The sequence below is a fragment of the Bombina bombina genome, chromosome 6 (genome assembly GCF_027579735.1).
Source record: "Bombina bombina isolate aBomBom1 chromosome 6, aBomBom1.pri, whole genome shotgun sequence".
Classification (NCBI taxonomy): Eukaryota; Metazoa; Chordata; class Amphibia; order Anura; family Bombinatoridae; genus Bombina; species Bombina bombina.
Window position 1 is genome coordinate 733,679,432 of NC_069504.1, and position 17,055 is coordinate 733,696,486.

Consider the following 17,055-nt stretch of genomic DNA (forward strand, 5'->3'; position numbering starts at 1 on the left):
ATATGCACCCCAGTCACAGGTTTATTATATGTTTCCTAATTTTTAACACTTGTGCCTAAAATGTTTCTGTTAACATGAGCACTCACTAGTGCTAGCCCACAATCATAATCTTAAAGAGATATGAAACCCCCAAAAATGTATTTTGTGAGTCAGACAGAGCATACAATTTAAAAAAAGTTTCCAATTTTACGTCTATTATCAAGTTTTCTTTGTTCCCATGATATTCTTTGTTGAAGAGATACCTAGGTAGACATCTGGAGCACGACATGGCGGGAAATGGTGCTGCCCTCAAGTGCTCTTGCAAATGAATAACATTCTTACAAAACTGCTGCCATATAGTGCTCCAGAAATGGGCCGCCTCCTAAAGGGACACTGAACCCAAATTTTTTCTTTTGTGATTCAGATAGAGCCTGCAATTTTAAACAACTTTTTAATTTACTCCTATTATCAAATTTTCTTCATTCTCTTGCTATCTTTATTTGAAAATGAAGGCATCTAAGCTAAGGAGCTAGCAAATGTTTGGTTCAGACCATGGACAGCACTTGTTTATTGGTGCTGTCCAATCAGCAAGGACAACCCAGTTTGCTCACCAAAAATGGGCCAGCATCTAAACTTACAGTCTTGCTTTTCAAATAAACATACTAAGAGAATGAAGAACATTTGATAATAGGAGTAAATTAGAAAGTTGCTTAAAATTGCATGCTCTATCTGAATCACAAAAGAAAAAAATTGGGTTCAGTGTCCCTTATGTATACACCTCTCCTTTTTAACAAAACATACAAAGAGAACAAAGAAAAATGAATAATAGAAGTAAATTAGAACGTTTTTAAAATCGCATGCTCTATCTGAATTATGAAAGACAAATTGTGGGGTGATATCCCTTGAAAAGAGCCCATATTGGATTGTTCATTATGACATACTTGCCCAAGGTGGCACAGAAAAGAAGCCCTCACTAGTGCTAGCACAAAATCAGGTGTGGTGAATGATGACACATTTGCCCAAGGCCTTAGGCAGCTGTCTACATTGTCTAATGGGAAAGCTGACCCTGCACTTACCATAGGGTTTAGAGTGTATAGTATGAGTAAAGTTCCAAAATGTGTGCAGCACAAGGAATCTCTACAAACTCTGTTCTTTATTCCTAGAATCCTGCAACAAACACGGGACATTGACAAACAACAGCTGAATGGAAAAGGTTCCAAAGGTAAAACACAAAAAGATTCCTCACCAACATTATTTCAATGATTTCATAAACTGCTACTGTAAAACTGTTATATTACTCATCATTTATCTGAGTCAACATTCTAGAAAAGTAATACGTATTTCTGTATGATTAATATGAAAATCTGATGCATATTGGAAATTGACTTGAACCTGGAACCATAATTTATTATTATGCTGAGAAATTCTCATGATTTCTGAACGAGATTCTCTCTTTGATCTCATTAATGGGCTTCTATCTCTGTTAGGTTTGCTTCAGATCAATAAGAATAAAAGCAGTGGCAGATGTTGGCTGAATGAACTTGTATTAGGCTGTAGAAATTATGCCAGATAGTTTTGAATACCTTGTGTTTGGGTTCAGATCATTAACAATGGCAGGGAAGAACTATTTCGAAAATTGCTTAAGTGATGGACATTGTTTGAGTTTTATAAAATGTAATATCTAACTATCGGCAAGAATTCCATTTCTTCACACACCGTATAGCCTATCTGGTCATCTTTAACAGATTTTCAATCACCACAGCTGCCAGATTACTGAGGTTTCACTTTGTTCTGTGAGCCTATTAAAATGCTATTTGCTATATGGCACATTTATTACATGATAATGCAGATGTCTTGTTTAAACTCTACTTAGGTGTAATAAACCTATGGCACACATGCTCAAGTTGGCACTCCAGGGGCATATTTATTTTATGTGCTGCCCTAGGAACTGAGTAATATGCAACCACTCCCTATGCAACCACTCCCCCCAAACTCCCCATCGTCACCAATTTTTTTCTCATATATGGCTAATATATGTTTCTCAAACACATACTGACCAGGTTATTATTAACGTATGCCTGCTAGACACACACAAAATCATGCCACATGATTGTCCCCTTCTATAAGTCACATTTAGATCTTAAAACAATTTCTATTCCCATGGAGAGTATGGAAGCTTGAGGTTATCATGAAACCAAACCAAGATGTTCTTTAAAATTTTCTGCCCCTCTAAAAGTCTGCTGCCCTAGGAACAGGCCTAGTTGGTCTAGATCAAAATACACCCTTGTGGCAATTATAACAAATTTGCTTCACTTCTGAGCTACCAATGTGATGATTTTATTGGTTGGAATTGTAGTACTTTATAAATTATTATTTTTTCAATCCAAGGATTAATGTACATTTAAAAAGAATTTCTAAGAAGCTAATAACCAATTTTAGCACATACTGTCAAAAAGGTTTGCCAACCCTGCTCTAATTGTTACCTATGGTGGCAAATCCTAGGACACCATAACATTAAACCTTGTATTTTGTAACAGATTTTCCAGTGGTTGTTCTCCCAACTGTCTCAAATCCTCCTCAGCTTCCCATGACCTCATAAAAGTTGTGCTCAGGCTTCACCTCTGATCCTTCCACACCCAGATCCACCCAACTTCTTGTCCAGCTCTACCTAGTTCTCCATATAAACTCTTCCCTTATGTACAGTGACTCAGCACCTGGTTTGTTGTGACTGTTCCGTCTGATCTCCCTGACTAAGCCACCAGCATCCCCATCCCTAGAAATGTTGGAAGGCATGCAGTGAGATCACTGCAAATCTAATGTAAAATTCCTTATTGTAAAAGGGAAAAAAAATATGTTCAGTCTTGTTGTCCTGAGTAGAATTCTCCATTAAAGTTTATGAAGACTTTTGTAGATATATTCTTAGATAATAGATCTTATTGTAGTTAATAGATCTTACCCCACATACAATTATAATCATGTCCCTTTAATATATTTTGGATTCCTTTAAGTATAATGTAGAAAAAAAAATCATTTTTTGTAGGAACCCTGAAATCAGGGAATGGGAAACGAGGCGGAAGGAAGTGATTTATTACTTAATTATCTCAATCTAATAATTAGTCTAGAGAAAAAGACCGTACTTTTCAGAATACTTTTAAGTAACCCCATCCTGTTTGTAACAATCACACCAAGTGACATTAAATGTCTATAGCACTGTATGGCAGCAGTTTTGAAAGAATGTTATCCATTTGCAAGAACACTAGATGGCAGCACTATTTCCTGTAGCGGTCCAGACATCTACCTAGGTATCTCTTCAATAAAGAATAACGGGAAACAAAGCAAATAGAAGTAAAGTGGGAACTTATTTTTTTAATTGTATGCTCTGTCTGAATCAAAAAAGAACATTTTTGGGTTTCATGTCCCTTTAATATATTTTGGATCCTTTTAAGTATAATGTAGAAATTATTTTTTTATTATTTTTTTTTTTTTTAAAACATTTACTATACTTTGCGTTGATCAAACAATAGTGTAGTGTTTTTCATTTTCCCAGCAGGAAACACACACATTTCCCTTGCTTCCTTGTCAAGCAAATTTCATATTTTTATGTTTGTATTCTACATTAACATATTTAATAAAAGTGAACTTTGTATTATACTAATGTACACATAATTACTTATTTGATGATGGCAGACATCCTTTTTTGTGTTTACCACTTTTTGTGGCTCAGAACAATTCACTAAGGGCTAGATTACAAGTGGAGCGCTGTGTGTTCCCATAGATCGCAATGTAAATATATATACAGTATATATATATATATATATATATATATATATATATGCTTATATACATATATATTTATGTGTTAATATGTGTATATGCACGTATTATCACATAAATCTATATGTATATATTCATATACATGTATATTTAAAAATGCTGCCCATCGCTGCGCTTCTTACCCGCTTCTCTGCGCCTATGGAAGCACGCTCTCGTGAGCGCAATGCCTCCTAGCAATGCGAACGCAAGTTTGCATTCGGATTGCTATTTACTTGTAATACCAGTGTACATTATGATGTTCTGGTATTACAAAGGGGAGCACTAATATCGCTTACACGCAGGCGATATTTAGCACTCCACTTGTAATCCACTTGTAATCACCATTTTTAATCCACTTGTAATTTAGCCCTAAGTATTTATATGCGACAGCACATCCTTCATAAATACCTAGTTACACATTTGTTATATTGAGTTAATACTAGGGATATTACATATTATTTATATGTTTGTCTACTTCATTTCCTTTTTTACATATTTTCATTACTTATCTTGCCCCCTTTTTCAGCATCTGTAAATAAAGGCAATAATATTAAGGTATCAATAAGAAAAAAAAAAACAACGTCTCAAACAGTGTTAGACTGACAGAGATAAGTTTCGGTTATGGAATATACCGGTAGTTCCAAAGTTTGAGGAAAAAATTAGGTCCTACTCTATGGAATGTACAGTTCATAAGCAATAAAATTCATATAGAACACATGAAAATGATAGCAGGGCTAAAAGGTAAGTGTGCAAGAGAGGTGAGGTATTGTGACTGACTTCATGGAGCGAAAGTTGGATAAGAGACTGGAAACAGGTGGAGATGAAGCAGTGGAAGAGCAAGGAGGGGCCAGAAGAAAGATAAGGGAAAGAAATAGAAGGTGGAAGTATTCATTATATGAATCATATTACAGTGTCTTTGTAACACACCCATTTATAATTTTAGTTAGGAAAAATCTCTAAAGTGACCATCCCAACTTAGTAAAGTTATAACAGTATTGGTAGATAAAGTATTAGATCTGTATTTAAAAAAGAAAAACAGAATCCAAATGAACATAATGTGTGATAAAATGGCATTTTAATGTTTTATTTAGAATGAGTATGCATTAAAAAATAATAATATTAACATTAAAAAACAAACAAACACCAGAAGCCACTTGCTCTATCTCCCTGTCAGTTATGACGTACATCTTGTCAGTAGTTTTGGCTGTTGCTATGACTAAACTATTCCTATACAGCAAATCTAAACAAATGTAATAATCTAAAAACTACTAAATGGGTTTAGTTTTAAATGATTAAAACTAGAATATTACCCATCAACCTGAAGCCAATCAAAAAACACACAGCCCTGTCTGGCTACACCTTCAATCATTCACTGAAGAGCATCATCTCTGGCCTTCTCTATAAAAATAAATGAATGTTCATATCCTATGAGTTTATATGAATAGATTTATTCATTATGGGCATACACAAAATCAGTATTTGGTTATAATAAAAGGCTTATTCAGTCGCCTCAGTAAGATGTCTGTCCTGCTCAGGCACACTAAACCCACCCATGAGAGATTTTCACTAACAAACCATATACTGTGGTTGAATAGTCCTCTGTTCCTCATGTATAATAGTGATCAATTCACCTAACAATAAGGGCCATCTTTGTATAACACTCAAAATACATTACAGTTTATTCTATAGATATCTGATATTCCTTTAACTCCATGTTCTCAGTAACTTATTGAAGGTCACATTTTATACTATGAAAAAATCCATAACACTGGGCTATACTGGACATTTCTAGGGTGGTGTGTGTATACCAGTCATACATACATTAATAATTCACATATATGAGATATGAGCTCTTTTGCTTTTGCACCAATCCAACTAATGTTGCTCAGTTTCATTTTGGAATTTCCTAAAATTTGAAGGTTCTAGAGAGAACTTGACAATTTGCACAAACCAGATGATTCTGCATTTTTTTTATTTTAAATAATATTTTTATTTTGAGGCAAGAGATAACAAACTGTACAAGTAACTTTTACCCATTAAAAGGACATAAAAAGGCCAAAAAGAAAATAATTAAATGTGTTAGTGCAATTATAACGTGTTCTGTTTCTTGTATATAACTATTCAGCTAGATTACGAGTTTTGCGTTATGAGTGAAAAAGCATTGATATGCTTCATAACGCTGCTTTTTCCCTAACGCCGCTATTACAAGTCTTGTCAGATTAGCTGTACCGCACACCTTTTTGTCCGTCACGCAACATCAGTACCACACTTTTAAAAAAGTCCTTTTTCAATGAGACTTCCATAGCGCTGGTATTACGAGTTTTGCAGTGAGGCTAAAAAGTGAGCGGTACACTCTATAACCACAAGATCCGTACCGCCATCTAAAGTCAGTAGTTATGAGTTTTATGCTACAAAGCTGCAGCATAAAACTCATAACTAAACTGTCACAAAGTACACTAACACCTATAAACTACCTATTAACCCCTAAACCGAGGCCCTCCCGCATCGCAAACACTATAAATTTTTTATTAACCCCTAATCTGCCGCTCCGGACATCGCCGCCACTATTAAAATTTATTAACCCCTATTCTGCCGCTCCCCGACATCGTCGACACTATAATAAACCTATTAACCCCTAAACTGCCGCCCTCCCGCATCGCAAACATTATTTAAATATTATTAACCCCTAATCTGCTGTCCGCCCACATGCGCTTTAATAAACCTATTAACCACTATACCGCAAGCCCCCCACAACAAAATATACTAAATTAAACTATTAACCCCTAAACCTCTGGCCTCCCACATCACTACATAAATGTATTAACCCCTAAACCTAACCCTAACGTAACCCTAAGTCTAACCCTAACACCCCCTAAATTAAATATAATTAAAATAAATCTAAATAAAACGTACAATTATTACCTAAATAATTCCTATTTAAAACTAAATACATACTTTAGTAAAATAAAACCTAAGCTAGCTACAAAATAACTAATAGTTATAATATTGTATCAATCTTAGGTTTTATTTTTATTTCACAGGTAAGTTTGTATTTATTTTAACTAGGTAGACTAGTTAGTAAATAGTTATTAACTATTTACTAACTACCTAGTTAAAATAAATACAAAGTTACCTGTAAAATAAAACCTAACCTGCCTTACACTAAAACCTAACATTACAATAAAATAAACACCCCCCCCAACAGTAAAACCCACCACCCACACAACCAAACCCCCAAATAAAATTATATCTAAATAACACTAAGCTAACCATTGCCCTGAAAAGGGCATTTGGATGGGCATTGCCCTTAAAAGGGTATTTAGCTATTTTACGGTGCCCAAACCCTAAGCTAAAAGTAAAACACACCCAAAAACCCTTAAAAAAAAAACTAACACTAACGCCGGACGATCCACTTACAGTTTTCGAAGACCGGACATCCATCCTCATCCAGACGGCAGAAGTTCTCATCCAGACGGCAGAAGTCCTCATCCAGACGGCAGAAGTCCTCATCGAAGCCGGCAGAAGTCTTCATCCAAGCGGGCAGAAGTCCTCATCGAAGCCGGGAGAAGTCTTCATCCAAGCGGGCAGAAGTCTTCACCCAGACGGCATCTTCTATCTTCAACTATCCGGCGCGGAGTGTGTCCATCTTCAAGACATCCAGCGCGAAGCATCCTCTTCCTCCGATCGTCGCTGGAAAATGAAGTTCCCTTTAAGTGACGTCATCCAAGATGGCGTCCCTTACATTCCGATTGGCTGATAGAATTCTATCAGCCAATAGGAATTAAAGGGGAAAAAAATCCTATTGGCTGTTGCAATCAGCCAATAGGATTGAACTTTCATCCTATTGGCTGATTCAATCAGCCAATAGGATTGAAGCTCAATCCCATTGGCTGATTGGATCAGCCAATAGGATTTTTTCAAATTTAATTCCGATTGGCTGATAGAATTCGATCAGCCAATCGGAATTCAAGGGACGCCATCTTGGATGACGTCCCTTAAAGGAGCCTTCATTCTTCGTTAGCTGTCATCAGAAGAGGATGCTCCGCGCCGGATGTCTTGAAGATGGAGCCGCTCCGCGCCGGATGGATGAAGAGAGAAGATGCTGTCTGGATGAAGACTTCTGCCGGCTTGGATGAAGACTTCTGCTGGCTTCGCTGAGGACTTCTGCCGCTTCGTTGAGGATGGATGTCCGGTCTTCAAAAACTGTAAATGGATCTTCGGGGGTTAGTGTTAAGGTTTTTTTAAGGGTTTATTGGGTGGGTTTTATTTTTAGCTTAGGGTTTGGGCAAAAAAAGAGCTAAATGCCCTTTTAAGGGCAATGACCATCCAAATGCCCTTTTCAGGGCAATGGGGAGCTTAGGTTTTTTAGATAAGTTTTTATTTGGGGGGTTGGTTGTGTGGGTGGTGGGTTTTACTGTTGGGGGTTTGTTTGTATTTTTTTTTACAGGTAAAAGAGCTGATTTCTTTGGGGCAATGCCCCGCAAAAGGCCCTTTTAAGGGCCATTGGCAGTTTAGTTTAGGCTAGGGTTTTTTTTATTTTGGGGGGCTTTTTTATTTTGATAGGGCTATTAGATTAGGTGTAATTTGTTTAAATATTTGATAATTTCTTATTTATTTTGTGTAATTTAGTGTTTTGTTTTTTTTGTAATTTAGTTAATTGTATTTAATTAATGTAATTTTTTTAATTGTAGTGTAAGGTTAGGTGTTAGTGTAAGACAGGTTAGGTTTTATTTTACAGGTAAATTTGTATTTATGTTAACTAGGTAGTTAGTAAATAGCTAATAACTATTTAATAACCAATCTACCTAGTTAAAATAAATACAAACTTAGCTATTAAATAAAAATAAAACCTAAGCTAGATACAATGTAACTATTAGTTATATTGTAGCTAGCTTAGAGTTTATTTTATAGGTAAGTATTTAGTTTTAAATAGGAATTATTTAGTTAATGATAGTAATTTTTATTTAGATTTATTTTAATTACATTAAAGTTATGGGGTGTTAGGGTTACACTTAGGGCTAGGTTTAGGGATTTATAACTTTAGTATAGTGGCAGCGATTTTGTGGGCAGCAGATTAGGGGTTAATAACAGTAATGTAGGTTGCGGCGATGTTAGGGACAGCAGATTAGGGGTTAATAATATTTAACTAGTGTTTGCTATGCGGGAGTACGGCGGTTTAGGGGTTAATATGTTTATTATAGTGGCCGAGATGTCCAGAGCGGCAGATTAGGGGTTAATAATTTTAGTGTTTGCGATGTGGGAGGGCCTCGGTTTAGGGGTTAATAGGTAGTTTATGGGTGTTAGTGTACTTTTTAGCACTTTAGTTATGAGGTTTTTTTTTAAATCAACTATTTTTATTGAAATTTTTACAAACAAAAATACAGTGATATCATACATACAAACGTTTCAAAGCTTAGTTTATCATTAAAAAGGTGCGGTAATAGTTATCTGCATCAGCACTATGATCTGCTAGCGTCTGTTTAGCGGAAAATCCTGATCTATCTTGTAAATTTCTCTATTAATGGTAAGTGTACTCGGGGTTGGGCCTAGTCTGTAGCAAGCTGACTCAGAGCTATCTTAATCGTATGACAGTTTCCTATCAGCACCACTTTAAAGTGAGGGTTTCCCCTGATCCCATAGATATCTAATGTCTGCAATAAAATCTTGTTTACCTAAATAGGTGTAGTGTATCTGTTCCATTGCTAAGATATGGTCTACTTCCCTCTGCCACATCTGGAGTTGTCTTCCAAAATCTAGGTATTAGACGCTTAGCACAGTTGAGTAGACAGCAAAATATGTGTTTACGGTAAGAGCAGTGAATGGGGGGAGTGTCTTGTGTTAGGACCATGGTGGGAGTGAGTGTGATATTGAGCCCTAAGACAGTGTTTATGCATTTTGTGATGTCCGTCCAGAATGCCTGTATGCGAGGACACAGCCACCAAATATGCGACAGAGTTCCCCTTTCCCCACAATGTCTCCAACAAGAGTTGGAGGAGTTTGGGAAGATACTGTGGAGTCGCTGTGGGGTTAGGTACCACCTCGATAATAGCTTATAATTCATTTCAGCAAACACCAGTGAGAGGGACGACTTTTTAGTTTCAGTGAAAATGTGATTCCATTGTGCTTCAGAGAGGACAATATCTAGTTCTTTCTCCCATTTAGATATATAGGAGGGTTTCTTAGTTGGAAAGGAGCCCCTGAGCAATTTATATATTATGGAGATATGGGATCTTGACATGGGGGGGTTGTGCACAGGATTTCAAAAGGGGTAAGGGGTCTGGAGAGGTCTTTAGAGACAGGGCTGTTCATTATAGCATGTCTCAGCTGTAGATAGGGGAACCAAAGATGAAACGGGGGGGCCTAATAGATGGGAGAGTTCTAATTGTGGGCAAATTTGTCCTTTGTTAAGTACTAGATGTGCCGGGATATTGGAAGGGAAATTTGCAACTATCAACGTTTTTATGAAGTGTGGGTGCAACAGAAGGGGATTGTTAAGAAGAGGTGTGAGAAGAGAGGGTATGGTCGAGATAAGTTTATCGAGGGATAACGTTTTATCCCAGACTCGTAGCGTGGCTGCCACATAGTAATTTTGTATATACCTCTGGAGGTCTGTGGTTGGGCATGGTCCAGCACATATCTCCTAAATTATGTCCTCCAGTTAAGGAAGATTCCAATTGAACCCAAGGTTTCTCTTGAGGGGAGTGTTGCCAGGCAACTATCCTAGCCAGTTGGGCTGCTCTATAATATGCCATACGATTCGGGGCCCCCAGTCCACCATGTTCTCTGTCTAGATATAGGGTGTTTTTAGCTACTCTTGTGCGCTTCTGGGCCCAGATAAAGGAGTCAAACATTTTCTGTTGTCTTATCAAGTACGAGCTAGGAACATCTAGTGGGAGGACCTGAAACAGGTATAAGAATTTGGGAAGGAGGTTCATTTTGAGCGCATTTACCCGGCCCATCCAGGAAAGATGGCCTCTTTTATGCCATGTCTCGAGGGTCACTTCGGTCTCCCTTTGGAGAGGGGTGTAGTTAAGGTCAAAAAGATCTGTTTGCTTGGGAGAAATGTCTATTCCCAGGTAGCGTATTTTGTTTGTGATATGAAAGGAGGTTTGCGTTTTAATAAACTCAATCTCATTCTCCGAAACGTGCAAGGGTATTAAATTGGACTTCTCCATATTAATTGAAAAGTTTGAAACTAATTTGTATTCCTCTAGCTCATTGAGTAATGCTGGGAGTGAGGTGTATACGGAACAAACCGAGAATATGATATCGTCTGCATATAAAAGGCATTTTTGCTGGGACAAGTTCATGGCCATACCCGTAATCTGGTCATTACTCCTAATCTTGTTGGCCAAAACCTCTACTGTCAGGGCAAACAGTAAGGGAGAGAGGGGACATCCCTGTCTCGTACCGTTTTTAATGGGAATCTTTTGAGACAAGGTGCTATTAGCGCCAATTCTAGCTACCGGGTCATTGTAAAGTGCTTTAACACGGGAGACAAATACTTCTGAAAATCCGAACCTTGACAGGGTGCCCATAGGAAGTCCCAGTCCACCCTGTCGAAGGCCTTCTCCGCATCTGTGGAGAGCAGGATTACCGGGGTTTTAGTGGCGTTTGCTGTATGTATGGTCTGGAGGACCCGAATAGTGTTGTCTTTGGCCTCTCTTTGAAAAATAAAACCAACTTGATCAGTATGGATGAGGCTGGGGAGAATTTTGTTAAGTCTGGAGGCTATTAATTTAGCATAAAGTTTAATATCAACATTAATTAGGGAAATGGGGTGGTAGTTGGAAACCCGTTCTGCATCTTTTCCTGGTTTGGGGATAACTATTATTGTAGCTTCTAAAAGGGATTGAGGGAGGGGGCAGTCCTTACCTAGTGAATTGAACATTGTGAGAAGGTGAGGGCTCAGTAGGGTTTTAAATAGGTGATAGAATTTGGGGGTAAACCCGTCTGGGCCCGGGGCTTTACCTTGGGGGAGATTCTTAATAGCTACAAGAATCTCCTGTGGGGTGAATTGTGAGTCAAGTGACTCACCCTCCTCTTTGGTGAGGGTGGGCAGCTGTACACGAGAGAGGTAGTCATTAATCCTGTCTAGCTTGGAGTCGGGATGCGAAGTTGGAAGATTATATAGGGAGGAATAGTAGGTTGCAAATTGGGTGACTATTGCTGCATTTTGGGAATGGGGAGTCCCATTAGAATCTAAAATCTTGGGAATAAAGGTTTTATGTCTTTTCTTTTTGAGAGATCTGGCTAGTAAACGGCCTGCTTTATTGCTTTCAGTGTAGAATTTGGATTTAGATGTTAATGCCCGTAATTGAGCGTTCTTAATTAGGTATTGATTAAGGGCTTCTCTCGCTAGCTTGGCCTGCGCCAATCTTTGTGGGCAACGGGGGTTCTGTTTCAGGGCTGCCTCACTATCCTGAAAATTGGTCATGAGGAGTGTGTACTGTGCCGCCTTCTGTTTTGCGGAGTTTATGTGTGTGGCCCATAATCACGCCTCTAATATAACATTTGTAGGCCTCCCAGTTATTGGTAATTGAAGTACAGTCTGGGTCATTAAATGTGAAGAATTCAATAGTCTTTTCTGTTATGTCTGTAGTGATTATCGGGTCTGTAAATATGTGATCATTAAGCTTCCAATGCTGCTGGTGTTGCGGTCTAGAGTGCCAAGAGAAAATGGAGCCAACCATGCTATGGTCAGACCACGACGTGTGGTATGTCCTAGAGTAAATTAGAGTAGAGAGGGCGTTCTGATCACAAAGGATATAGTCAATACGAGAGGAGGAATGTTGAGGGTAGGAGAAAAAAGTGAAATCTTTAGTAGTGGGGTGGGTAATCCTCCACGTATCAAAGAAGGGGATCGTCCTAAGCGCCTGCCAGTTAGCTTTTATTTGAGCAAATCTCATATAGGATTTGCCCGTCGAGGTGTCTAAGGCTGGGTTAATTGGGAAGTTTAGGTCGCCTCCTAGTAGAATTGGGCCTTTTGAGATGTCTAAAAGCTTATTAGTCACTGTGCGGAAAAAAGTGGGTGGTGGGCGATTAGGGGCATATATGTTGGCCAACGTTAGAGGCCTGCCATAGTAGAAGCCGACTAGAATTAGTATTCTACCCTCGCGGTCCTGATATTTATCCAAGAGAGTGAAGGGGGAACTCCTTCTAAAGAAGATACCCACTCCATTATGTTTTGTTGGCCCTGAGTTCAGGAAGTGTTGGTCATAATATAAATGTGAAAGGGCGGGCTCATTGGTCCTTTTGAAGTGTGTCTCCTGTATCATTATAATGTCTATTTGCTTTTTTGAAAAAATCATGAAACGCTATAGAACGTTTCTGGGGGGTTAAGAAACCCTTAACATTTTGTGTGGCAATCCTAAATTGACCGGCTGTGGGCTGGTGTGCCATATGTCCCTAGGCTATCCTTTAAGCTGAGTGTGGAAAGTGCCTTTCGTGTATGAGCAAAAGTAACTGATGCAGTTGCTGCTGTTATTAACTCTGTACTGATTTAAACACTGTTTGTATGTAGGGAGGGAATTAAACAATAAACCAAAGAAAAGAAGAAAAAAAAAGGAAAGTGAGAGATAAAGCAATGGAAAAAGGAAAGGAAGAGAAACAGTAATGGAACAAAGTCCAAAGGGGAAATGTGAAAACAAGTTCAGAAAAAGAGATTAGAGCGGGGAAGTTCGGCTCAACGGAGCCCTCCCCAACATATACAAGATTGAAAAATAAAAGGGAGAACTGTGCAGTGGTAGTCATGTGTTCGAACTGCAATCTAAATGGGCGAAAATCGATCATTGACATTTAAAACTTAACACAATATATTTTCAAAACTTCAAAAAAATTTCAGAAACCTTCATAAGCTTCACATACCTAGGTTGGGGCAAAAGGTTAACATAATAATCATTACTGTGACATGTCATTCATTTGTTCTGACTGCTTACCAAGGGAGTTAAGGACAGTCATTCACATTTTAAAAAAAAACATAATACAAGGCATGTTTAGAACTTTAAGAAACTTCAATTATCTAAATCCCTGAATTAGGGCAAAAAGTTAACATTATTATTATAACTATAACCACTCTTAATGAACATTTCCAAACCAAAAGTATCCCAGTAACATGTGTGTCATAGAGTGCGTCCAAAAAGGAACTCTACCTAGATGGGAAGGTAGTTTCCTAGTAGATCAACCCCTTATGGCTTCATGCTGCGGTCTTTAATTTTGTTCCGGACAGTATGATCTAAAGTGTTTCTAAGTAGCATCACATATCAAGATACAACCTAATATGTATGAGAGTACTTAGGTACTGAGTCTACCAGACCATGCAAACAGCAGTCTCTTGATATGAGAGTCAATTTTAGTGTTTAAGGTGTGGGTTTTGCGGGGCTATACCACGTGGTGGTACTCACAGAGTCCTTTGGAAACAGCATCTCAAGTCTGAAGACCAATTGTGCTTTGTTGGGCTAATGGAACTGGGCTATGTCTTTTCCTTGTTTGTTGCCCAGCAATCTCTGACCACAGCTTACTTTGAGGCCTTGTAGATGTGTTTGTATTCTTTGGGAGGGAGGTTTCAGGCGCCTCAGGGAGGGGAATGTCCAATTGTCCGCAGAAGGCCGGAACATTATCCAGAGTATTGCATTCGTGCCTCTTTCCATCTTTGATAACTTTCACTGACACTGGGAATCCCCATCGGTACGGAATTTTTAACGAGCGAAGATGTTGCGTGAGAAGTGCAAATTCTCTCCGGCCTTGTAACGTACGTACTGAGAGGTCTTGGAATATCTGGATTTTGGCCCCCATAAAAGAGAAGGATGATTGTGCTCTAGCAATTTGGTAGATCCTTTCTCTATCTTTAAAGCTCTGTAAGCATACAATGATGTCTCTAGGGGGTTGATTGTCTTTAGGCTTGGGCCTCAGGGCCCGATGGGCTCTTTCTAGTGGTATCTCTTCGATTACTCTCTGATTTTCTATGGCAAGCGATTGAAATAGTTTTGTAGATGAACTGATATATCTTCCCTGCCGATGGATTCAGGTACTCCTCGAAATCGAAGGTTGCTTCTCCGTGTTCTATTTTCGATGTCGTCTAGCTTATTCTCACGCTCCAGAATCTGTGCTTGTTGAGTCTCAATCGAGTGGGCCATGTCCGCAACTTCTTGATATATTTCCTCTCTGTTTTCTTCCAAGATCCCTACTCGAAGACCCAGATCATTTATATCTTTTTTGAGATCTGCGCATTCGGACTTAATGCAGACTTTTACTTGTCACAGGTTCATCGTTATTTTGTCTCGTAGGAGTCGCCTGTATATCTTGCGAATTGTCAGGGTGTTCCGGCAAGGATTCTTCATCACTTCCCGCCTGCGTGGTTTCAGATTTTTTTGCCCGATCTGTATTCTTAAAAAATGTGCTCATAGGGTTACCGGCGTTGCCTGGTTTTAGATTTTTATCCGCTTTATTATTTCTTCTTAATGCCATGGCGCTGGTTATCTGTATATCCCAGTAAATGGTTCAGGATGATGTAGCTATATTGAGCAAAATATTTGATGGCACGGTTAGGGCATTAATAGAACGAGTCACTAATGCAGATTTTCCTTTTCTCCATTTGATCCTGAACTGTGTAAAAGCTAGCAGACCCAGGAAGTTATGCCTGAATATTTTCAAAGCACACTGCAGGATAAAAGTGTCTAGGAGCTGACAATTAAGTATGTGTGAGCGCAACTGAATTGCGTGTGCACTTTCTATATTCTGAGTCCTCGATTAAACATTATTTATAGAGGCTTTCAGGTATCATGTTGCTCATCCTGAGAGGATGTTTATTTCTGTGTCCATTGATGTAACTTAAATGTGGTTTATTAACATCTGGCTGTATGACCTCCGTTTATTAAAGGTTACTCAATATCACTGGCTGTGTTATTAGGCAATGCAGGTGTTATTACTATACATTGTGTTCAGGCAGGGTTTAATGGCGTGCAGGCAGTGGCACATAAACTCTTACCCCTCAGTTGAAATTCTTTGAAGAGGTTGAACTGGTCACTTTAGCCCTCTTTGACTATCCGGCTACTGCTACTAACATTCAAATGAATGCGTCGGTTGCTATCTGCTCCGTACCGGTTAAAGTACTGCGGCCTCAGTGATGCGACCCACAGGGTCCAAAATTGAGGAGCGCCTCTGGCACGGCATACCCCGCAAGTTATATCAGTTCGGTGGAGCGGTGTAATGTAGGCACACGGCTGTCAGTTAATCGTTCCGGTAGTGCTCCTAAGTGTTACCGCCCTATAATCAGCACTCCCATGTCACTTCTGATGCTCTTTAGGAAGGGCTCCGCAACAGCCGAGACAGGAGCTCTAATGCAGTGCGGCCATTACGTACGCCCGCATGCTCCGCCCCCCTAGTTATGAGTTTTATACTACAGCTTTGTAGAGCAAAACCCATAACTACTGACTTTCAGTTTACGGTACAGATCTTGTAGTTATAGGCTGTACCGCTCACTTTTTGGCCGTACAGGCAAACTCGTAATATGGAAGTCCCATTGAAAAATGACTTTTTGAAAGCTACGGTAGTTACATTGCCTGCAAAACTCGTAATACCAGCGGTAGTGAAAAAGAGCTATAACGCTGCTTTTTCACCCATAACGCAAAACTCGTAATCTAGCCGTGTGTTAATTTCAGATTCAGTTATGGAGGACTCTGATACTGAAACTATTTTGATTTCAGATTCAGATTCTGTGTCCGGTGATGAATCCGGAGTGGCCTCGTTGACTCAGAGCGCCTGGTTCCTCGGGCTCGGGGAATCAAGGGACTGTTGAGCCATCCGCCTCTGGCGGTCCTGTCCTCCAAGAGGTGAGTTCCCTACCAAATCATACTTCTGCACATGCAGGTAACCCAGTTTATGGTTCCAGACGTTTCTTTGAGACTGTGCTCGTGCCCTATTGTCCCGGGCCTTCCGCCTTGGGGAGGGCCTCTACAGTTCCCCGCGGGTGTAACTGTCCCTGAGTGTTGTGCCTTTCGTTACAGGATTGCGCGCCTTTGCGTATTGCTCAGACATATTTTTCAGTTTTTGAATGACTCTATCGTTACCAGATACAGGGATTTTCAGTCTGCTAATTCGAATGGTGCACCTCATTAGACATGTGGGGATGAGGTAATCTCCTGATTGTCATTTGTTTGAGATATTTCCCAGTTTTGAAAGATAGGGCTCCGTTTGGCTGGTCCTGCGGGTAGGCCGGTATCTTTTTGGGCGTTAACCTCCGGGTTGCTATATATTTTATTTATA

The 17,055-nt window shown here is 39.2% G+C and overlaps 1 protein-coding gene across 2 annotated transcripts in view; it reads left to right on the forward strand.

Moving 5' to 3' along the window:
- DMTN (dematin actin binding protein) overlaps positions 1–17,055 on the forward strand; it is a 168,259-nt gene that overhangs the window by 4,025 nt on the left and 147,179 nt on the right. For both annotated transcript variants that reach the window (XR_008402885.1, XM_053717953.1), the window contains exon 3: positions 1,143–1,201. Coding sequence is in view for 1 of the 2 variants with exons in the window: in XM_053717953.1 (XP_053573928.1) it covers positions 1,184–1,201 (18 nt within the window). In the remaining variant the exon portion in view is untranslated. The remainder of the gene's footprint in view (positions 1–1,142; positions 1,202–17,055) is intronic.